Source organism: Argentina silus (genome assembly GCF_951799395.1).
Source record: "Argentina silus genome assembly, chromosome: 5".
Classification (NCBI taxonomy): domain Eukaryota; kingdom Metazoa; phylum Chordata; class Actinopteri; order Argentiniformes; family Argentinidae; genus Argentina; species Argentina silus.
In genome coordinates, this window is record NC_139659.1 from 7,396,362 (window position 1) to 7,421,226 (window position 24,865).

General features: G+C 42.8%; 2 protein-coding genes across 3 annotated transcripts in view; both read left to right on the top strand.

The window, feature by feature from the left end:
* Nucleotides 1-1,409: 1,409 nt before the first annotated feature.
* On the top strand, nucleotides 1,410-8,642 carry aggf1 (angiogenic factor with G patch and FHA domains 1). 2 transcript variants are annotated; one of them, XM_083670543.1, is made up of 16 exons: nucleotides 1,410-1,460; nucleotides 1,547-1,611; nucleotides 2,005-2,198; nucleotides 2,304-2,403; nucleotides 2,543-2,745; nucleotides 3,032-3,163; nucleotides 3,289-3,489; nucleotides 4,490-4,967; nucleotides 5,541-5,652; nucleotides 5,949-6,000; nucleotides 6,256-6,357; nucleotides 6,575-6,740; nucleotides 6,983-7,062; nucleotides 7,409-7,536; nucleotides 7,653-7,752; nucleotides 8,078-8,642. In XM_083670543.1, exons 3-16 carry the CDS (start codon nucleotides 2,013-2,015, stop codon nucleotides 8,285-8,287), a joined length of 2,250 nt encoding a protein of 749 aa, XP_083526669.1. In that variant the 5' UTR covers nucleotides 1,410-1,460; nucleotides 1,547-1,611; nucleotides 2,005-2,012; the 3' UTR covers nucleotides 8,288-8,642. The 2 variants fall into 2 exon arrangements, with proteins under 2 accessions (XP_083526669.1, XP_083526668.1); XM_083670542.1 differs by having other exon boundaries at nucleotides 1,425-1,611.
* A 3,342-nt stretch (nucleotides 8,643-11,984) lies between these two features.
* pde8b (phosphodiesterase 8B) overlaps nucleotides 11,985-24,865 on the top strand; it is a gene marked incomplete at both ends in the record, with an annotated part of 36,721 nt that continues 23,840 nt past the window's right edge. Inside the window, 2 exons of the mRNA XM_083669990.1 lie at nucleotides 11,985-12,266; nucleotides 23,073-23,129. Coding sequence (XP_083526116.1) covers nucleotides 11,985-12,266; nucleotides 23,073-23,129 — 339 coding nt within the window. The remainder of the gene's footprint in view (nucleotides 12,267-23,072; nucleotides 23,130-24,865) is intronic.

The following is a 24,865-nucleotide window of genomic DNA, read 5'->3' on the forward strand; positions in this document are numbered from 1 at the left end:
ATGCAGAATCCTGATTTGTTGAAACAAAAGCTTTTTTATGGCATAACACGATAAGCTACACTTCTGCTGCATGAGCTGAAAAGAGAGGGATTGAAATTCCACTCTGTGACAGGATGAGATGGAGGTAGGGCTGGATGGAGGGCACCTTCACTCTGTCTTTAGGGTTTGGGACACCACAGAAGGTTATTGGTAGAGTCGTCCCAAGCATCATTCTCTGCATTTACCAGAGGTTGTTACTGTCACTTCAGTGAACTTAATGTCTTCTTTGTTTGTTTGTCACCGTCACACGCCTGATGAGTCTTACTCATAACAGATGCTAATTCAAGTCTGATGTAGAGTATCAGGATGTATTTTCTCGAAGCGCCTGTGTACAAAGAGCTCATCACATCACAATATGCCTGAAATGCAAATGCCAATTAAGGCAGGAGGAGTACATAAAATGTAATGACTTGTGTGAGGCCAGGCCTTCATAAATCGTTAATCACACTTCCTCTGTGAGTGTGAGTGTGAGTGTGAGTGTGAGTGTGAGTGTGAGTGTGAGTGTGTGTGTGTGTGTGTGTGTGTGTGTGTGTGTGTGTGTGTGTGTGTGTGTGTACCTGCACTATGCTTCCCTCTCCCCAACCTCCATTATTCACCCTGTAAAATGAGTCAACTCATTAAGCCCACATTTCCAGCCAATTACACTTCGCTCTGTTGAACTGATGGATGACTGTCTTCCCCACAGTAAAAAGAAGACTGACTTCCCTGCTAAGTTCTCCCGCACCTCACCCTTTTTATAATATACAATCTAGGCGCCTCTTCATTAGGTAACAGTCAGGATGCTGCTGCTGCCACTTTGAGTAGGTATAAAAGTGCCTCACACAGGTGTAGAGAAGGAGTTGAGTGTCACTTCTAATGATTCTTCACCCACAGGCTTGGAGATGTTAATTTTCTCATTTCAAGTTTACTTTGGAGAGGACACTAAAAAATTGGATGTCCTTGTGCAACACACAAGAGGTGCAGAAAACACTTGGCCACGGTTCCAACTTAATATATTGATTAAAGGAACGAACAGAATGTGTGTGTGTTTTGTTCAGAATCTCAACACCCATGTTCTTTATGCCCCCTGTTGGCCTGTTTATGAAAACATCTCTCGAAAGTTATCTACAGTGCTCATACAACATTTATGGTTCACAGCAGAGTTGTTGACTGTTTTGAACCTCGGTTATTAGGTTATAATTGATATGAATGTTAGGGTCAAAATATAGCTTTTACTCTCTTGCAAGTTATCCCCCCATATCAGTTCATTGACGTAGATAGCATCAGTTCCATTCTTGCACGCCAAACATTGGTAGCGCTGTCGACCTTTGGTTGAGATTTTTACAATGCATAAAGTGGACAAAGAAGAAGAAACTTATGCGACATAAATAAAATGGCGGCCACGATGGCGGTGGATTGTAAACACATCAACCGTACCAATTGTAACTTTCTATATTATCAGAAAAACATGCTCTCGGATGTGTCAGTAATGCAGGATGGTTACAAGGTGTTTATTTTCAACTTTCAGATTGACATTCGTGGTGGAGTGAATCGAAGTCGACTGTCCAGGCGAGGAAAACAAATCAAGAATTGGTGAGAGCATCCCCACGAACGAACGAAACGTTAGCGTGCTAACGCGTTAGACAAGAGAGTTTGCACCTTGATGTCCTCGATGGATAACCACATCGTTATTATTCTTTACAGTCGTTGTATTACAATAATGTCTGTCTCTTTTCGTTGTTTGCTTGTTGTAGTTGCTAACGTTCTAAAAACAATGTTCTCAAATGTTCTGTTGCGTATGAATATCTTTGCCTGCAGCCAACAACGTTAGGTTGTCATCTAAGTTAGTGGCAAAATCAGCTTCTACATTGTCAGATGTTGAATGTCAGCGCTTTAGTGAATGTAAGTAATAAAGGGTCACTAATGTACGCTACACTATGGTCGTCAATAGCTAGCTACCCGTTGTCCTTCTGTCTGCCATACTAGCCTGAACGATGGAGACCTTCAATGGAGAAGAGGGTTCCAATTCCGAAGTGACTGAGCTTCGCTTGAAAGTAGACTCGTTGAAGCAAGAACTGAAAACCTGCAGAAACGAACTGGTCAAGTTACAGAAACAACTGACCAAATCTGAAACTCTTCAGAAGAACACGGAAAGCTACAATGAAGACCTGCGAAAACAGGTAACCTACAACGAGAGAGGGGGATAAAATCAGACCTACGTCAAGCCAGCTTGTCTAACTCGTAACGGTTACTAGCATCCATCTATTTTGACCATCTTTGTATAGGTTGACAAACTGAGTGCAGAGATCCATGAACGGAAGAAGAAGGACAAAGATAGAGCTGATAATGAAACACAAACAGAAGAATACACATGGACAGAGAGTGGTGTGTAGTCTTTGCGGGTTGAGCCAAGTTCCACTTGTGCACACTTAGCTACCACCATCCATCAGATTAATGGGTCTTGTTGTTTTGTGTTTCACTTACACTGAAGATAAATCAATTCTTCTTCTTTTATGGCCTCCAGATTATTACAACTACTATTATGGAGGCTACTCTCAAAATGATGGAGAGGCTACAGACATCCAGGAAGACGTAACAGCAGGGTCACAGGAAGCTGCGGATGCCACAGAAGTGACAGAAGCGGAACCGGCAACAGAAATGTTGACAGAAATGGCTTCAGAACTCTCTGTACAACATGCAGGTGGTGATGATGCACCTAAACTAGAGGTGTGTTTGATTGCCAACAGCAATTTCTGCATTCATGTTTTTACAGGTGGTTTTGAGATCAGTTTTGTATTTTATCATCCACACATTTCCAAGTGCTATCCATTCTTTCTCATTTAAGATATTGAGATTTCCTATGATGTCTAATGTTTTGATTCTGGAGCTAAAGAGTGGATAGTGGTTAGAGATATGATGTCTCTATTAGGTGGATCACATTAGGTGGGGCCCAATGGCATCAAGTTGGGTAAACACTGATTTAGTAACCAGGGTTTTACTGTATCTGTTCCAGGAGGTGGATGGAGGCTCCATAGCTGACATGCTAAGGGCCACTGCTGAGGAGGCCATGACCCAGACTGGGGTTGTCTTTGATGAGACCACAGGAATGTACTACGACCACAGCACTGGCTTCTACTACGACTCGGTCAGCACACTTTTCATAATGAATATAATAATAATAATGATGTTATATGGGAAATATCTAATATACTCAAGTGCATCATAGAATGTTACAGTCTTTTAATAGTGACACTACCATTTCTCCCCCAGGCCAGTCAGTTATACTACGATTGCAACACAGGCATGTATTACTACCATGATGCGGAGAGTGGGAAATACCAGTTCCATTCCAGAATAGAGGTGCCTGCGGTACAGGCTACCACAGAGTCCAGTAAGGACAAAAAGACCACAGACAAAAAAGGCAAGAAGTGGAAGAAGGGCATAGAGAAACCCTCCCGTCAGGATGATAAGGTAGGGGACCAAACAAACCATCAACGAGCACAATGAAAAGGAATCAGTTCAAACCATCTTGACTGCACATCATTGGTTCATATTTGTAATGCTGAAGATAGATCTCGTTGTAAATGCTTATGCTTATGTATTCTTTTGCTTTTGTGTCTACTTGCAGTAGAAGTAATGCATTTCTGAATGTCTATGCTAGTGCTGATAGTAAAACCGACCTGTCAACTTTGTTTTGTGCTCATTGGCTGACACAAGGCTTTTGAAGCTTCCCCATTTGAGGTTCCATTGACAGTCATCCGACCGCTTTGATTTGAGCAGTCAATTATTTGGTCTCAGTTTTCAAATGCTTTGCGGTTTCAATTTCTAACCTAGGTACCGCCTACGTTTAGCCTAGATGACTAAAATGCTATTCCTCTTACCATAGGTACAAGAGGTGACTAACTCATTGGCTATCATGAAGATTTCCTCTTTCTGGAACACTGCTTCCCGCAGAGGTACATCTTTCACACCAACACTTAAAATAAGTTCTCTAACAGCAGTAAGACCTCAATGCAGAGATCAGACATCTTATCTTCATCTAAATTTAATGATTTGGTCCAAGAAGATATTAATCTTATTTGTGATACAGATTTAGCTTTTTCAAGGCATGTTCATGAACACAGGTCTAGTAAAAAATAATAATAATAATTTAAAAAAAAAACAGGTGTAGTGCTTGGGAAATGGTTTGATTGGGATAATTGTCTCTGGATAGATGGAGATCTGTGCTTTTCTGTGTCTGAAAGTTCTCTGTGGTCACAAGGCAGTGTCAGTGGCCCAGCAGGATTTGGCCACATTATCTAGCGAAGAACATTTCAGATCACTTCGCATTTCCGGACGCATCATTAGATTTGCTCTCGTTTGCGCGCGTACACTGTATTCGAAAACTGAGACCTTTATTATACAAAATGGCTTAAAAATAGATTTGGGGATCTTCACACTCAGAGCCAACATGTGCCCTGTCTGCTGACAGGACCTCAGAGCTGATGGCGTGAAGGAGGAAGAGCGAGAGATTGAAAAATGGGTAGAGCGCCGAATTACAAAAAGGGGTGCAGGGGAGTCACATAAGCAGAGGCAGCGGTCTCGCAGTCTTGACACACCTCCGCGGACAAAAAGCTCCTCCAAATCTCGCAGGGAGGACAGCGCCGAACGCTCGGCAAAGAGGAAGAGGAGGAAAAACGGGTCACGCTCTGATGATACCAGCAACTCGAGGAAGAAGTTGAAGAAGAAGAAGAAGAAGAAGAAGAAGGCCATTAAATCAGACAAGCGCAGCAAGAGCAGCAGCAGCAGCAAGAAGACGAAGGTAGCGGCTCGGAGTGATGACTCAAGCGGGAACAGCGAGCCCGAGGAAGGGGAAATCACTGAGTCAGAGGGTGAATGGAAGTCTTCCTCCTCCTCTTCTTCCTCTCCCTCCTCCCACAGCCCAGAGTCAGAGGGGGACAGTCAGGAAGGTGAGAGGAGGGACAGAGAGTTGTCAAACCCACTGAAAAGAATTTGCCATCAATCCACACACAATACCCCAGAATGACAAAGCAAAAACACGTTTTTGGAAATGTCTGTAAATTTATTAAAATTGAAATACAGAAATGCCTCATACATAAGTATTCAGACCCTTTGCTATGACACTCTTAAAATTAGCTAAAATGTCATCAACAAATCGCTCAAGTTGAATTCAGTCCATCTTAATGCAAGGATAATAGGTCATGTAATTTTGGAATTAATATCTGTTTTTATATTATATCTGAATTTATATTTGTTTTTATAGGGTCTCTGATTTGCATAGGAATCAATTACACACTGTAGATTAGGATGTCACAAAACGTCTGAATACTTATGTACATTTCTGTATTTCAATTTGAATACATTTACTGAAATTTCTAAAAATGTGTTTTCGCTTTGTCATTCTGGGGTATTGTGTGCGGATTGGTGGCAAATTCTTTTAATTTAAATCAATTTTAAATTGAGTCTATAACACAACAAAATGTGGAAAAAGTGAGGGGGTCTGTATGTGTTTTTTGCCCCAGTTGTAGAGGATGTTTGGCCGCCCTGTGTGAGGGTGACAGTGATCAGATCTCCAGTGTTACAGATCGGCACCTTGTTCATCATCACCGCTGACTCTCCAGGTACCATCGGAAGGTCAGTGCTACCGTCACTACTCCCGCTTACTCTATGATAACCAGGACCATTTTTCAAATAAACCTGGCTGCCAAGCTCTCTGGGATAAATCTTGCACTGTACATTGGATTCTAATACTCCACAAAACAATGTTTGTGTTTTTTTTTAAACCTGGTTAATTTGTATTTAAATGGGACTCAGGTGTTAAGTTCATATCTTCGACCACCAGAGGGAGTTGAGAGCTCAGGCTATAGGTTATCATCTTAGAAATGGAAACACTCAAATTGAAAAATGTAACATGGAGCTTATCTTTGCAGAGAAAAGGATATGAACCATGCCATCAGAATAGCTGAAATGGGAGTCAGTAAGGTAAGAAAAATGTGTCACTTTACTGATTGTTTGTGTGTTCAGTCCTGTAAAATGTGATGTGAATTATTTTTCTTCTGATTAATCAGTATTTCCAGATGTTGTATCTAATGTATAAAGCTTGTTATTACATGGACTGGTAGCCTTTTTCCTGATCTTCCATGTTGAACTCATCACATACCTGGTGTTATAGCACTGTTATAAATGGCATCAGTGAGACTTAAAGTAGTGTAGCTAACTGAATGTTTTAAATTCCAGTTTCATGCAGAAGTGTACTTCGACCAGGACCAACAGTGTTACATGCTGGTGGACCAGGGCAGCCAGAACGGAACAGTCCTCAATGGCAACCGAATCCTACAGGTCAGACATAGACATTTGTGTTGTTGTCTCTTTTTAAAACCCTTACCCATGTAAACCCGCTATTGAATTTTATTGAGATAAATACAATCACACTGAAGACATACACACTACTATTTAATTTAATTTCTGCCTATTTTGAATGGTCAAAAGAACATAAAATGAAGGTTTTTTTTTTTTTTCAGTCAGTTGAACCAAGCCCCCTCTTGTCTCCCTATAGCCCAAAGCCAAGTGTGAGCCCTGCGTCCTGACGCACGGTGACGAAGTGAAGATGGGCGAGACGGTGTTGTCCTTCCACATCCACTCAGGCACAGACACCTGTGATGGCTGTGAGCCTGGCCAGGTGATGGCACACCTGAGCAAACACAAGAGGGAGGAGACAGCAGGTAAGACAGCCAGAGGGCATCTCAATAGTCTCACATGGGTTCCTCCACTTATCATCTCCTCTTCGTTTTTGTTTCATGTCCTTCATTTGAATTGATAAGCTTAGATAGGGTTCCATCTGATTGAACTGGCAAAACATGACAGGCGAGTCAATCTTTTTCTATTTTCTCTGACAGCTGAAAGCGACATAATGACAGGAAGCCTATTAGGTTTTTTTTGATTAGCTGGTTGTCCTGTTTCACAGGCCCTGGACCAACCAAAGAGGACAAGGAGATACTGAGACAGAAAGAGCTCAGACAGCTAAAGGTCAAATATGGCCTGAAGGTGAGTTTCATCCACTAGCAGTACTTCAGTCTGGGTTTTCCACATCTCCCCTGAGCTGACAGTCACGAGTATTCGTGCCATTGTGGTGAATACTTGTGAAATGTAAGATATTGTCAGAATTGGCAGGGGTCCTCATACATTCACTCTATAGGAAGACATTGCTTGACAGTGGTTGACAGTGCACACACACAACTGAAATCTATCAGCAACCAGCCATTGTTTCTACTGTTCTTTTTTGTTTGTGTCTGGCTAGTGAGTTGGTCTTTTTCTCTATGTATATGTAGCTAGCAACTATGACCAGTCCCTCTCATATGGTACTCTCCTGTCTCCTCCCCTGGTGTAACAGAGCTGTGAGTATGAGGAGGCCAAAGCGCTGAGGAATCCAAGGTATCAGGATCGGGCTGAGTCAAGACGCCAGACCGTGGGCAGCGAGGGAGCCTTCCAACGGGACGATGCGCCCGCCTCCGTTCTTGTGTATGTATTAAGGCTCCACAGCCACTTGATTGGCTGAAATGTGGTCGTGTGACTGCAGGAATTCTAGAAACTTGATCTCAATGTCTATTTTTTTTCTCCCATTGAATTCCTTACAGTGAAATCAGTGAAGTCAACAAAGGAAGGAAGATGCTGGAAAAGATGGGCTGGAAGAAAGGAGATGGACTGGGCAAAGACGGTGCTGGAATTAAAGACCCGGTAAGATTGAGAAGATTTATAATCTTTATACATTTCTGTCAGGGGAGGCTCCTCAGAGGACCATGGGGAGGACCATCGTACTCAGTGAATTTCAGTAGCTGGAGCACAGCTATTTGCCGTCCTCCTCTGGCTACATTGACTTAATTACAAAACCTAGGAGAAACCATTCCAGAAATGAGACCTGGTCTCTTCCTTGTAGAAGAGATTTTACATGAATGAGACCAACCTGGATGAATAATAGTTTAAAAGGCAAATAAAATGGTCCAATGATCTTCTCTGTTACCCCCTCTTTGATTCCTTGTTATTGTTTTTCCTCTCTCTACAGATCCAGCTGAAGATCAGGAAGTCCCATGCAGGTCTTGGTGCTGCTGCTGCTGTGTCTGTTGACAGTGCCTCTCTGACCAGTAGCAAGACCCAGAAGAACTGGGAGAAGGCCCGTGAGAGGTTCGCTGAGACCTGCCAGCCTGACACACCACCTGTTAAGACAAAGGGCAGGTCACCCAAACCCTGGGTCAAAGCAGAAGTGACTGAGTGACTAAAGGCTAACATACTCCATGGCCTGGTTCCATTATCCTTACAGACCTGACAGTTTCTTAAATGGTGCATCTGACCCATAGAGTGGTCACAGTTGATACCTCTTTGGACATGGCTAAAGAAAAACACAGTTTTGTCAATTAGTTGCTCAAGAACCTTCTCGTCTTTGTAAATGTGTGACATGTCCTCCTATGTTGATGAGGATGCAAGGAAACAAACAAACAAACATTTGTTTGTGGCTTATGAAATGTATTGAAGTTGTGCAATCATGACTAATGAAATGTTGGTTTCATTTTCTGTGGTGAAGACATTTTGAATTGATGCAAATAAAAGATCAAAATAAATTGGAAGAGTAATGGCCTACTGTACTGTTAATGAATGCTGTGTGACATGCAGGGTCATTGGCATTTATAAATGAATTATTAAATTGTGAATCAGTGGTTCAACATGAACTCTATTTAGCTAGCTGGTGTAACGTATGCATGTGTAAAGTATGAAACAATATTGACACACGATAGTGCATAGAGAGGTACAGGATTTCACAAGGTAGACACATGCTTGCACTCTGCCGTGTCCTAACACTACCACTTGATATGACGGCACTAGGACTTCACGGACCTCCATTGCCCGACTGTCTGAGTCCGAAAAAGTTCTGAAGTTTAAACCGATTTTCAAATCGCCAACTTCTCGGTCCTCTGCTGTCCCTCATCTCGGTCAGTAAAGTAAAGGAACATTCTCTCGATGGATAGAGCAATTGAAAGCCGCGGACGGTGAGCATTGCGCTTTTCTGAAGGGGAATTCAAGTTTTTGTGACTCAACGGACATTTACCTTGGTTCAAGAAATGAGTCGGACTTCGACAGAGGAAAGTGAATTGTCCAATGGACCGCCGAAGGTAAGACAACAGTAAATGGATGGATGATTAGAGAACATCAAGGTGTATACGCGCATGTGTCATTGCGCTTTGTAATTCAGTAGCCTAAACATTTGAGAAAATTATACACACGTATGTATTGTACAAGATCTTATATAAGATCTTATTATACAAGATCTTCATACTCATTTTTGTATCTGAGCTTCTCGGCTTTCTTCAAGTTCTGCTATGGCCCACCACAAAAGCTCCTAAAAAGCAAACATTGCTGAGTTTAGGCTACTAGAAATTGATTTCAGACATCATAGCAGTTTTTTTTTCTCCATAATTGGTTTATTCTGATATATTTTGGCAACATATCATGGCAATAATTAGATGCATGATCATTTAAGGCCAATTAAGTGTTAAGTGTAATTAACATAATGTGTTGGAAATCCCATTTAGGTCATTATGATGGGAAGACTTTGGCTTGATATAAGATTTTAAAAAAAGGCATGATTGGTGAATGACAAATCAGCTCATCGAGATATTGATTTGAATAATTGAGCTTCAATTTGCGGCTGGTTAAAAAAAAAAGTTTGCCACCAGGGGGTAGGTTTCTATGCACATAATAAGGACCAATGAGCATAAAACTGTTCTTTGAGTAATAGATGTGAGCTTCTTTTGTTTTTTACATCAACAGGCGTCATTTTAGGTTTGAATTGTATGTTTAGATTGTATACACATTTTATGGAAGTTACCTCAGTGGGTGTAGGCCTATAGCTGTTTTGTTTCAAACATGCTTATTGCCACTTTGATAACAGATTAAAGTAAGGATTCCATTTACAAAGTCTCCCTACTGTGCAAGAAATGAAATTGTTTTGTCCTTTACATATTTGGGCCCACACCAAAAGCTGTAGTTGCCAGGCTCTTTCCTGTTGGCAAAGATGCACTGAAATCCCTAAACTCAAGTGAGTAGAAAACCAAACTGGCCTAATACAGTATTCATCGTATGTAGTGTTTATTTAGGCAATATATTACCCATAGACTTGACATGTCACTTCTAAGTGGTACTACCTCAATGTTTTTTTTTTTTTTTTTTTTTTTTTTTTTTTTTTTTAATAAAGTAGACCTATCTCCCTTGTATATAGGGTTAGGGTTACTACTACTAACCCTAACCCTAACCCTAACACTACTACTACTGTCATTTTACTATTATCTGACAGGATTGATGACCCCTGTCAGATACATTTGTTACATTGGTTAGAGGCCTCGCAGATTTGTATTAAGGTGTGTTGTAGCCACAACTGAATGGACACACAACATATTGGTGGGACCACATGACTGACCAGGAAAATTAGGGGAATTGAATAACATAGGCTACACTAGATGAGAATGAACATATTACACATACCTCTACACATGTTCTTGTTTGTTTTAATGGTTTTATGTATCATGACCAAAGGCTAATCATGATCATAATCACATAGGAATAGGCCACTGACAACGGGATAGCCCTACATGTCCCCTATGCATGTGTTGTTCAGAGGAGAACATTTCTAATACCCTTTTGGACAAATTCTATTCAGGTTTTAATGATATGAAAGTATTATAGCATTATTATTATGATTATTGTTGTTGTTATTATTATTATTATTATTATTATTAGGCCTTTCCCCCTCTTCTAATGGTTACTATTAAGTTTATCAGCCAAGATCTGTTAGATCTGTGTAAAAAGTCAGCTTCTGCCGGGAGATATTTTTGTGGATTAATTATGAACAACACACACACAGACACACACACACACACACACACACACACACACACACACATACACACACACACACACACACACACACACACACACACACACACACACACACACACACACACACACACACACACACACACAGAGGGAGAGTTCTGTTTTTGTTCGATCTACAGGTATATACCAGAAATGTTTGTCTCTCTTTCCTTGTTTTGTTGTATTACCTCATTTTTGTTGTATTACCTTGTTTTGGTATTACCTAAGCACTGCAGCTATGCTATGCTTATTACAATTACAAAGTAGAAAAGTGATCTCTATCCTCGAGGATCGATAATTCAACAATAGCCTTATAATAACAATAGTACCAATATAATGGTAATAATTCACAAGACCACTGGATACACAGTGTGATGGACAGCTGTGCTGTAACGTGGGGGTGATACATGATGCAAATGAGGTCCTTGCAAGAGAGAGAGAGGGACAGGAACCTCGGCCAATAACCGCGATGGCGAGATCTCAGATACGAGCGAGTTATTTTACGCGGCGCTTTATTTTCAGATTATGATACGAACATGATGAGAATGATGAAGAAAGGAGCGTAGACGAGTAGCCCTATAAATAGGCTACGTTCCGCAGGATAGGTTCCGATCTCTTTTCTTTGTCACTGGGCCTTTTTGTCAAACGACAATTGGTGTAGATTAGGCTATAAATGCACTATGAGATAGCTGTGTGGTTATTCAGGTGTAACAGCATCAATGACAACCCTTTCCCACAACTGAATGCGGTAGCGGACGGTAGCGGAGTAAGAGGAAATTTAATTCACCTCGATTACAGCTCAACGGAGAGAAAGAGATTAAATACCTCACGTTTTCCCCTTGATGAGCTCAAACGGACAGCGGGGGAGAGGTGGGGGAGTGACGGTGAGCGACAGCGAGGAGCTTATGCTTGGAGAGAATAGCGGCCGTAGCGCAGGCAACTGTGGAAGAGGAGGAGGAGGTGGTACCCGAGACGCGGCAGAGAGAGTGGTATTTATTATCTGGGATCTGGCACTGCGCAGCGAAAGAGCGGCGCGTCGTTGAGGCATGGGCTGCGCTCCCAGTATCCACGTCTCTCAGAGCGGGGTGATCTACTGCCGAGACTCGGATGAGTCCAACTCCCCCCACCAGACCACCACCATCTCTCAGGGCACTGCGGCCACCCTCCACGGACTCTTCATCAAGACCGATGCGGCCGACACCATCCCCTCAGTAATCACGTACCAGAGCAGGCACTCACGGACCAACTCCCACCGGGATCGGAGGGAGAACAGCGGAGGACATATCTGCATTGAGGCCGAGACCCAGACCAGCCACACTAGCGTCAAGGTAGTGCAGTTAGCCTATATGGGCTACGTTTCGTTCATTGACAACATCATCACATGTTGTTGGGGACCACATAAATGCCATTCTGTTGTCCCAAATTCCAATAAGCATACAGTATTGTATAGCTCCATGCAAATTATGCAATAAACAAGGAACCTCCTTCCATCTTAATCATAAATTCAGGCTCATGTTGATATGTTATTCATTAAATTCATGTAGAATTCTTTGAATGAATTGTAACCAATTTGTGTGCATACTATTTTGTTTTTGGTGTTATATGGCGTTTTGAGAGGTAGATTTGAAGTGATTAATCATTGTCAAGAGTTAGATCTCTGGTGAGGTACTCCAACACTGGTCTGATTCAGATCACTGAATCAATAAACAGGAATTATTCTGGCTGATAGAGTGAGTGATCGAGTAAGTTAAGCACAACATCAGACTTGAGAAGACGTGACTTAAAACGTGGTTTAAGTCAGTTGTCACCAAACTCTTTGACAAATCCAGCGATACAGCATAAGTGCTTCATGGAGTGTATCGTGGATTTGTCAAAGAGTTTGGTGACAACTAACTTAAACCCTCAGCTTCAGAAAGTCTATACAGTATCATGTGACAGGGCTCAGTCATATGATGACAGGGCTAAGTCATATGAGGTTACTTATGAAAACAAGTTGAAAGTGCTTGAAAGGTGTACAGTAGGACCGAACAATGTCAAGAGCATATTGTTGTGACTATGGGCCATATATAAGCAGACTGTGAAACTTCCAAGTCCAAAATCCTAAGACTTGATCCTTGTTAGAAACATGGTATTGTTTCCTTTGTGGGTTATAGAAAACAAGGTCACAGTGCTAAAAGTTTCAGGCCACTACTAATCATGAGCATATTGAATTGTAAACATGCTATTTTGAGGATGTCACAACAGTGAAGAGATCCCTTCCATGAAGAAGCATATGAACAGATACATCATATTTATTGTTGAACCCTAGAGAATAACCCTAACCCTAACCCTAACTATAATTTGTAAGCAACACCAGTAGATGATTATGTCAATAAGCCGCATTGATTAACCCCTTCAGACCTGAGTTATGTTCCAGGGATGTTTCCCCAACACTTTCTCAAACTTTAAATTAGTAATAACATTTTAGTTATAGTTTCTTCTATTTGTCTAATGCTTTGGGGGGTTGTCATTCCAATAGACAGCAGGATTGACTACCCGAATGTGGAACAAAGTTTGAATTTGGACACAACTAATATGAGTCATTGAATTGAATGAAAATCATTTGTGTAACACAACTGGAGCCCTCTGAAGCTGTACCTTATGACGTGTAATGAAATACGGCAGCTTAATGTCATTAAGGCCTTATAACTTAATGGCCTTTTATAGATTTGTATCATGAGTTAAGGAGAGCCTAGACAGCACGCTGAGAGAGAGAGAGAGAGAGAGAGAGAGAGAGAGAGAGAGAGATGTGAAGTGTGGGCGAGTCAGCAGCTTTCTCTCACTCCCACCCTCTTTCTCTCCCTGGGATGAGAGAAGGTATCAATGATGCTATTGAGTGTGAAAGCCCTGGTGACGGGCCTGGCCTATCCCCTCCAGGACCAGAGCCATGGTGTTGATAAGGCACCCGTGTGTGTGTGTGTGTGTGTGTGTGTGTGTCTGTGTGTGTGTGTGTGTGTGTGTGTGTGTGTGTGTGTGTGTGTGTGTGTGTGTGTGTGTGTGTGTGTGTGTGTGTGTGTGTGTGTGTGGAGGATTCTAGAATGCTTGTTTACCCCTCTGGACAGAGCAGGGCTGGCAAGAACAGTCACATGTGTGAGGGCTGACGATGGTGGACTGTACAGATACACCTTAAGGGCCTCTCACACGGCCTGTGTTGTTAGGGAAAAGGGATGGTTCACAATCTTTAGACTTTACCTGTTTTTCCCATTGTTGGTATTGGTGTAGGACCATCCAGATTATTTTTAGGTGCATATATTTCTTATTTAGCAAGTACAGCTGCCTCTGGCCAAGCTCATCTCAATGTAATGGAAGCCAACAGGGCAATATTCCTAGATCCCTGCTCTTTAAAGCAAAATGTATCTATTTTCTAACATTCAAAGCTAGAATAGAATAAAGAATAAAGCGATAACATCTTTTTGGTGGTATTACCTGGAAAAAATGTCATTTATTATACTTTTTTCATCAAAAGCATACATTTAGTCAGTGTTTGGATTCCTATTGTACTTCCTGTTTTTTGTAAGAAGGGAAGGACATGGTGTTGATCGATGAATTTAAATCTTGAGGCTTGACTGAACCTGATACAGGGAAGGATGTCCTATCCTCCACACACACGCACACACACACACACATACTCTCACACACACATATGTACACTCACACATACTTAGCCACTCTGTGTGCCTCAAGTGATTACAGTTTTAGCTCAGGAGAGCTCAATGAATGCCCAATGGGGGAGCAATTAAACAGATAGGATTTCTGTTCTGTGTGTTACAGACAAATAGGAAACGATGAGGCTGGACACAATAAAGATAAAACAGAGGCAGACTGAACAGAGAGGCACAGTATGTGTACTCTGTATAGTCAGATGATGGTGATCAAGTGAGCATGACTAATCACTGTACTCTTTCTGTGGATGTGTGTGTGTGTGTGTGTGTGTGTGTGTGTGTGTGTGTGTGTGTGTGTGTGTGTGGGTGTGTGTGTGTGTGTGTGTGTGTGTGTGTGTGTGTGTGTGTGTGTGTGTGTGTGTGTGTGTGTGTGTGTGTGCGCGTGCGTGCGTGCGTGCATGCATGCATGCGTGTGTTTGTGTGTGTGCGTGCATGCACAGTTTTTTGGAATCTTTTGTTCTCATGAAAACACCAGGAACAGTAAGAAAGGTTCATCATGTCCACAGAACAATGATGAAGAGTTTACGATATGATAATGTCATGTTTATCATCCCTGAATGAGTCACCATATTCATAAGAGCCAGTGCTGTTTGTCAAGCACACACACTGTACAGGGATGCTCCTCACGTCTGTCCTGTTTGAGAGACCCTGTGTACTGTACCAGTCCAATCAGCACATCAGTGCAGCATGCTAAAAACAACCAACAGTGCATTACAGTAGCGGTGGCGAGGGGTTAGAGGGGCCCTGACTGGGAGCCAAGGTTCTTCTCTCCTCCATCTCTGAGAGAAGGATCAAGGAAGTGGGTTAGTATGCTTGGAGGTCACCACCAGGCCATAGCAGTGATATATCTATTTTGGATCACACTTGCACGTACGCACCATACCCACCGCACGTACTGTACGCACGTGCGCATCGCACTGCACACACTGCACCACACACACACACACACACACACACACACACACACACACACACACACACACACACACACACACACACACACACACACAGCCTCAGTATGAGGAAGAGCTGTTTTGGACTAGAGGGCTCCCCCCATATCAGTCAACTTGGGCTTCCCCATCACAGGGTCAAAACAAAAAAAGCATGTGAAAGAAATTCAGGGGGCTCTACAGGACACGCTCTGTCCACATTGATAGAGCTTCTCATGACTGACCAATCTCAACGTTATCTGAAGTGGAGGCCAAGGAAGGAAATTAGATGATCCCTATTAGGGGAGTATCTATCATTAGATCGGTTCCAACTGCTTGTGAAGTCTTGAGATGTACAGTACAATATGGAATCAGTCAGTCAGTAGGAGTAGTTATACATACATCTGCTGTAGTAGCTGTAGCTTCTGATTTTCTCTATCTGTTCTGTCATCTTGGGTTGGGAGTGGTGGTAAGTGTGCTTGCCAGGTTTGTGAAAGGAGTGTGAAAGCAGGCAAACGGTACATACTCATCATCATGCTAATGGCGATAAGGGTCAGTGTGTGTGTGTGTGTCTGTGTGTCTGTGTGTGTCCGTGCCTACGTGCCAAGTGCCCAGTGTCTAACACCAGTTGAAAGATAGCATTTGTTTTGTGTTAGCTGCTGTCAGAGAGGTCACTAATCCCTGTGCAAATGTCACCTGTTCGTATCTGTGTTACCATCACTTAGAGGTTGCTTACACGTACCATTGCTTGGTTGAGTGGTTGCCCAGAGAGCGTTTGTTGTAGCTGGAGGACCAATCCTCTTCATTGATTGTTAGCTAGATATTGTTGTAACGATGAGGGCATCATATCAGGTGAGGCACTACAGAGCAGTCATGACTTGAATGTAGTTATCAGTCCCTTGATCTATGTCCGTTTTGTTTTATTTGACCTTTATCTTACATGATGTCCTGACGAAGAATGTCAGATGACTGCGCGAGTGGTAACTGACAGCTTTAGAGTTTTATGGTCGTAAACTCTGGGCTACACTGACCACATGGTCAAGGTCATGGGATCGTAGGGAGGAGGACAGACAGAATCTGTGTGGTTGGATTTCCTAATATGCAGCCTAGATTGTTAAAGGTCCAAAATGTAGATTTGAGCTGCATTGCAATGATAACTGCATTTCGTTGTCTCTGTACTTGTACTCTGCACAATGACAATAAAGTTGAATCTAAAAAATAAATCAGTTGCAATGAAGGAATGAGACTGCATGATGAAGGACCTTCAGAGGTCAAACCAAGCGCTTTCTAAAACCTGTTGTCGAGGACAAGCACTAGCCGTTACTTACCATTTGAACGTTTTATTTGTTTACATGGATTTGCACATATTTGCCACGATTAGAAAACGTAGCATATTGACATTTTCACATTTTCAGTGTGGCCACAGAGGGCAGCATTGTGCGAAACAACATGCTTCATCTTAACGGTAGTAGTAAGACAACCTCCCCAAAGATTATGTCTGGCCCTAATGATGAGATGACCCTAATGAGTCTGTAGACTTAAGTAAATGAAAACATAGACCCACACACTGTTTGGATGCTCTCAGAGGTCAGTATAGCAACGTCTTAACCACTGTGGGTCTCTTTCAGGCTTAGATAATGATCTGTAAATGTGGTTCACTGTAGTTAAAAATGTACAGTGCCTTCAGAAAATATTCAGACCCCTTCACTTTTTCCACATTTTGTTGTGTTATATGCTCAATTTAAAATGGATTAAATTAAAAGAATTTACCATCAATCCACACACAATACCCCAGAATGACAAAGCAAATACAAGTTTTTAAATTTATTTCAGTAAGTGTGTGCATGTGTGTGTGTGTGTGTGTGTGTGTGTGTGTGTGTGTGTGTGTGTGTGTGTGTCTTCATCCACCAGTTAGATAACTAAGTGTGTCTTAGAGATGGAACCATGGAGAGTGGCTCTATTCTGCTTAGGGAATGAGCAGCTCCAAGACTTCAAGCAGACTCCAAGACTTCTCCATCACCATAGAGAGCTCTACTGTGACCTCCTCCCATACAGCCAAGAACCTTGAGGTGATCCTTGACAACCGCTTATACTGTGTGGCGAACATCACAGCGACAGCACGCTCCTGTAGATTCTTCCTCTACAACATCAGAAGGATACGCCCATTCCTCACCAGAGAAGCAGCACAACTTTTGGTACAAACACTTGTAATCTCTCGCCTTGCCTACTGCAACGCAATCTTGGCCGGATTCCCGGCCTCCGCCATCAGACCTCAGCAGCTCATCCAGAACGCTGCCGCTCATCTGGTGTTCAACCTCCCCAAATTCTCCCATGTCACGCCCCTCCTCCGCACCCTCCACTGGCTCCCAGTAGCAGCTCGCATCAGATTCAAGACCCTGGTGTTCGCCTACCAGGCGGCAAAGGGAACAGCCCCTCCATACTTGCAAGCAATGGTTAGCCCCCAAACCCCTGCACGATCACTCCGCTCTTCCACCTCGGCTGCCCGCCTGGCACCGCCGCCTCTATTTGGATGCACTCGGTCACGGCTTTTCACTGTCCTGGTGCCCCGCTGGTGGAATGAGCTTCCCACCGCTGTCAGGACTGCGGAGTCACTACCGATCTTCCGCCGTAGATTGAAAACCCATGTCTTCAGGCTACATCTTAACAGTCCTTCCTAAAGACCTCTTCTCCCCCACTACCCCCCCCGTAATAATCCTAACCCCAACCCTTGAGACCTCTTCACCCCCACTTCCCCCCTGTACAAGTTCTCTCCTGTTAATAAATAATTTTTAAAAATAAATAAAAAAATAAATGCCTTCTGCCATTACGACTGCCAATGGCCCCTGGTGTGAGCATTGATTACTTTGTCTTATGATGACTGTTGGATAGATGATTCACTTACTTAAACAAATGTATTTGTTGTAAGTCGCTTTGGATAAAGGCGTCTGCTAAATGCCATAAATGTAAACAATTTAAAAAGTGAGCAGCTATTGTATTTTCATTTCCAAGTGTAGGGCCTGATTTAATTTCTCAGAAAATTCTCTGTAAAATACTTACATACCTGGATTTTGAAACAAACTGTAATATTTTATTCATACCGTGGTCTCAGTACATTTTACCACATGCACTTCAGATCAGTGTAAAACCTAATTTAGACCTGTCCTGGCTTCACTTCATAATACTGTACTGTAGCATGCTCCAAGTACTGTCATTACTATACCATTATCATCATCTTTATCATAAAGCACAGCTTCTATTCAGACCCATCCAATTCTGCTCACTGTTGTCAGGACATGTACTGTACTGTACAGTAGAAACAAACATTTAGCAAAGAGCCAAATCTCAAAACAATTCCTATGGACACGAATGACACAGAATTCGTAAACGAGCAGCGTTGACAGCACCGTCCCTCCTGTCTTGCTGACGAGCATTGTGTCATTAGTACCGCAGTATTATCTAGTGATTCGTTTCAACAAGTGTTGAGAGCGAGCAGTAATGGGAAAGATATTACAAATGTGTTACAACTGAATAGGACACTATGTTCCCTGATGTGCCACACTCTGAAATGTTGTTGTATGAAGTAGGGTTGGTGAGCACATCCCAGAGAAGACCATAATGAACTGTACGTACTGTAATGCCCTGAACACTATGTTCGATAACTGTATCGCATCCTTAATCGAGAGATGTTTATCTCTTGTGCCTATGTGACCTTGACCCTTTAGTTGTTACATACAGTTTGTTATCCATCATGAGCAAACAGAGCACATACATTTCTCTCTCTCTCTCTCTCTCTCTCTCTCCCCCTCTCTCCCTCTCTCCTATCCTTATATAATGCTCTTGTAATGCATGTTCGCATGTTCAGGACGGACAGATCATAGCTAGCAGGTGAGATGAAAGGCTGTGTGTGTGTGTGTGTGTGTGTGTGTGAGAGAGAGAGAGAGAGAGTTAGCTAATGCATCTTCTGAGAGCCTTCAGGAACCACCCAGCACTATGGAAGCTAAGGGTTATCTTTGATAAACAAGGAAAGAAAGAGATGGAGCGTGAGATGACAGAAAGAGAAAACAATCAAATTCAATTTTGAGTATAGGGTTAGGGTTAGGGTTAGCACTTTAGAGAGAGTGTCGATACAACACTTCACAATGAAACAAGGGGGGAAGGGGATAGAGACTGGGAAAACAGTCAGAGACAGAGAGGAAATAGAGGGGGATAGAGGGAGGGAGAGAGAGATTCCCCAAACTAACTAACCAGCAAGCTCAAACTGTCAACCTCTGCCTGGCTTTTCACTAGGAATAAGACATCATCAGCGTAACACATCATCAGCATAAGACAGGATGGATACTTTGTGAGAGGTAAACCCCCCTCAGGGGTTCAATAGCTATCGAGAGAGGGGGGGGGGGAGAGAAAGGCTTTAGAGGAAGGCTACACCATATGGCTCTGGACTTCCATACTGTAGGTCCAGATCAAAGTGAGTGACAGTTGAGTGGTTGTTTACTGCATGAGAGGGCTCAGATGAGATGAGGGTGGGCTGTACGACAGAGGGGCAATTCCATGGTAACAGAATGTTTCTAGGACTCGATTTTTCACTTTAAAACGTATGCCAAACACATACCCTTGATAGCAAAGTTTAACAAACCATACAACTCTATGCACAAGGACAAAAAAAAAAAAAAACACATTTACTTTAAGAACTGTGCAGATTCAGGGTTCATTTTTGTTATGTTTCCCCTATAGAAATGCATAATTTCTTGATTTGAATCTCATTCTGTACATGATGTAGCTAATAAGGAAACACAGTTGGAAATATACAATAGACACTCTCATTAAGGTAATAATGTATTATTTTATTAACTTATATACAACATTAAAAAAGGGAAATTGATAAGAACTCACAAAACACAAGAAACTGCCTTTGAAACTCTTCATTTAATGTGATTTAAATCAATTTTCATTTGTGGTTTTCAGTGTCTTTTAATGTCTTCATTATACCAAGAGAAAATAGTCTACAATTTTGGCAACACAAAACAGATTTAGAAAAAATAAAATATAGCCATGTGCAGATAGATAGAGACACCCAATCTGCTCCTAGTTTGCCTCTTTATTGTCTGCAACCAGAATCTGTTTTAGGGACACCACAGCATATGTGTCAGTGCACTCTTTAATGATGAAGACAAATCCCTTGCTGTGTAGAAGTGTGCAACATTGTTGAATGTTGTATGTCATCATTCTCCATTGAGAATGATGACATACAACATTCAACAATAAAGTCTAAATTTTTTGGATGGATGGAAGATGGTTGAGAAATGTATTTCTGGCTTGATTTCCAAAAACATAGAGTAGTAGCTTTCATTTTACACCCAATTTGATATGCTCTGATCTACACAGAACTGCCCAGAGCCTAGATGAGAGGCTGGTGCCGAGGCCTTTGTCTGGGGCACTACCCCCTCCCTGTCCCTGAACCCCACTCTCTCTACAGCACAACTTTCCAGGAATCAACAGAAGCACGGGAACAAGGGGAGGACCCACAAACAAGCTCATCATTAGCATGTGTGTCACTGTCATACATCACTCACCAGAGACCACACAAACCAACTCATGGTACATTAAACATCATTCAAATGGATCTGACCTCATTCGACCCCATGACAGAACTAAGAGGGACAGCTAGGTCTGAGGGTCAATTATCTTTGATGTCATAATGGATAATGGATGATCTTCAGCCATAGTCCTTTATGGAGAGAGTGACACTGTTATGCTCATCATATCATGTGTTATGTTGGTGCGTGAAATGCCACGAGAGATAGCAAAGTACATTAGTTTATCAATATGTTATGAACAACTTTGTTTTCAAAGTTTTTTTTTAATCAATATTACCGACTGTACATATTGCAAAACACAAAACACAATAGAGTATTTCAAATGACAGAGAAGTGATTTCACGGTGTGAATTTGTAATCTTTGGAAACTATGTAGCAGCTAATATCCCAGTCAATTTGATAGAGTGTAACAACATTTCATTTAGTGGAGATGTTGCAAAACAAATTCATTCTTAGACTCACTTCATTTCGCATGATAGAGGCTAGATCTGAACGATAGTCACTGTGCCTTTTTTCCTCAATGACAGAACCAAAATATTTTTGCAAAACCGCAGCTAACTCCACTCAGACAAGATGAGTCTGTCTAGGCTTTTGTAATGATCATGTACTTAGCTCAGTGGTTACTGTACTCTGTGTCCCCCCCCACACACACACACAAACAATCAAGTGGCATAGCTAATGTGTTTGAGACCATGAAACTTCCATTAGCAGTGATACTGTAGAATAGATGTTTTAGCCCGGGTTCACTTGTGCTAATTGATCAACACAATCACATTCAGTTTTTCTTTTTCATCCATCGGCAGCTGTTGAACAGCATATGAAATCACTCCCAATGTTTGTTTTTTTACTTTCACATCTCAACCCTGTCAAAGCTACAAATGCATTTGTCAACATAACACATGCATGACTATGGAGCTGATGGGAGCAAGGTTGAGGTAATCATGGTTGTCAAGATGACACAAGGGAGACTCTGTCTCTGCATTATGTCTTATAGATGCTCTCTAACCTACACTAATTTCTTTTATTCATGCCTTGTAAAGAGATAAATGCATTGGATTGAAGTCAGCTGGGAGAGCAAAACGATTCTTAGAAATGCTGTGCAAACACTGTATGTGTGTGTGTGTGTGTGTGTGTGTGTGTGTGTGTGTGTGTAGTTTTGTGTGTGTGTAGTTGTGCATAATGCATTTGTGTATATACAGTATGTGTGTGTGAGTGCGTGTGTGTGTGTGTGTGTGTGTGTGTGTGTGTGTGTGTGTGTGTGTGTGTGTGTCACTGAGTTCCTAGCTGAGGAGCTTACACAGGGCAGGATGACGCATGTGGGTAAGGAGCCGGCAGACTGGGCCATACACACACTCCCACGCACACATGCACACAGAATTACCACTGTCTCTGTAGTGATGCTCCTCACTAGGCAGACCTGTGTGTTCAACCTGCAGCTGGTAATACTCTCTAAAGAGGCTTGCAGCAGAGCAGCCCTTGCCGCGTCACTAATACTGTACAGTATGTGTGTGTGTCAGGGTGATCACGTTTACAGATAGGGAGTCCACTAAGCCTATGGTGCAGAGTCCAGTAGTCAGCAAAACCTCCCTGCTATTGTGTAGCGCCTGAGGCTTGCCTGTAAGAGTAGTAGGGGCCTCTGCCTTCCACTGGGAAATACCTGGCTACCTCACTCCTCTATGGACTGTTAAAACGGAGAGAGTAAAGAGAGAAGAGAGAAAGAGAGAGGTGCTAAAGAGCTGTGCAGAGAGAGACAGGCTCCATATGGGGATATGCTCCTGGAGATAAGGAGGTAAAATGGTAAGCAGTGCTCTGTTGATCTCTTTTCCTCTTTCCACTGTTTCTGTGTACTCTCGTTCTCCCCTGCTTTGATTTCTTACCAACTCATTCTCTCTCACTGTGTTCTGTTGCAGGTATCAGCCACAGAGGAATGCATAGGACCTATGCGACTGACCCAAGAACCTATTCAGGTAAAACAAACGTTGTTTACTTTAGAGTGGTTGGAGTGGTTGATGTGGTTGTTGTTCTCAATGACTTGTCATATGATAGACAGATCTACTGTATGGCACTTTAGGATGTGTAAAAGCCTGATCCGAGCCACTTGAATCAGAAGATTGCGCAGAAGGTGGCTGCCTCGGTTCGAGCTGCTCTTCAACTCTGCGCTATTTTGTTGGTATTTGTTACCTTTTGTGTACAGAACGTCTCTGCTAAAAAAAATATATGACCAGCAAACACTCCTGGACATTAGAACAACTCGCCACAACTTTGTCCCTCCGTTACTGGATCCCACTGTATGGCTGGCGTCTTATCAACTCTGCACTTTGCCCGAAAGAAAACGCCGGAGGAGAGGCAACAGAGCAGGGATTCTGGTCAGACTAAGACCTCGCGTGAGCCATACCCCCCTCCTGTGTCTACTTCTTGCCAATGTCCAGTCTCTGTACAACAAACTGGATGATCTCAGAGGAAGGATTACTTTCCAACGGCAGCACCCACATCTTCACCCACATCTTCACCCACATCTTCACCCACATCTTCACAGAGACCTGGCTTCTCCCCAAGCCGACACTTGCGGAGAACTTACCATTGCACTGAAAGAGCTGTACAGGATAGTTAACGGGCAGGAAATGGTGCATCCTGATGCTGCTTTTATTGTATCCGGGGTCCTTAATCAGGCTAACCTGACTAGACTCCTACCAGGTACCATCAGCACACCTCCTGTCCCACGCGTGGCCATGACATTCTCAACCTTTCCACACAACACAGCGGAATAGCTGCAGAGTGCAAATCCGCCCTGCTTTTGGAAAATCTGACCACGCCTCTATAGTGCTCCTGCCGACCTATAGACAGAGGCTGAAGCAAGTGTCACCAGTGACGCGAGTCGTCCAACGCTGGAGTGAGCAAACAGACACTACGCTCCAGGGGTGTTTTGACTGCGCCGATTGGGACACATTCAGAGCCTGATAACAACATCAGTGCTTTCACTGACCTGCCAGTTTGGACACTGATGCTTCGCTCCCCGACAAGCTCAATTTCTTCTATGCTCGATTTGAGGGTAGTAACATGGAGCTCCCCACTCAGGCTCCCGTTACTTGCGAGGACTGTGTGCTGTCGATTACCGAGGCTGACGTGCATAAAGCTTTTAAGTGTGTCAACATCAGTAAGGCAGCTGGCCCTGACGGCATCCCGGGCCCTGTCCTCAAAGCATGCGCTGTCCAACTGGCGGGTGTATTCACAGAGATATTCAATTTCTCCTTGTCCCAGTCTGTAATCCCCACCTGCTTCAAGGTGACCACTGTCATTCTAGTCCCCAAGAAGTCCAAGGCAACCTGCCTTAATGACTATTGCCCTGTTGCACTCACGTCTATCATAATGAAGTGCTTTGTGAGGTGAAGTCCCACATAAATTCCTCTCTACCTGCCACACAAACCCTCTCCAATTTGCATACCATGCCAGCAGATGCACTGACAACACCATTGCCCTCACCCTACACACTGCTCTATCTCACCTGGACATGAAGGATACCTATGTGAGAATGTTGTTATTGACTACAGCCTTCAACACCATAGTCTCCTCCAAGCTCATCACCAAGCTAAGGGACCTGGGTTTCAATACCTCCCTGTGTAAATAGATCCTGGACTTCCTGGTGAGCAGACCCCAGGTGGTGAGGGTAGGTGGTATCACCTCCTCCACTCTGACTCACAAGACG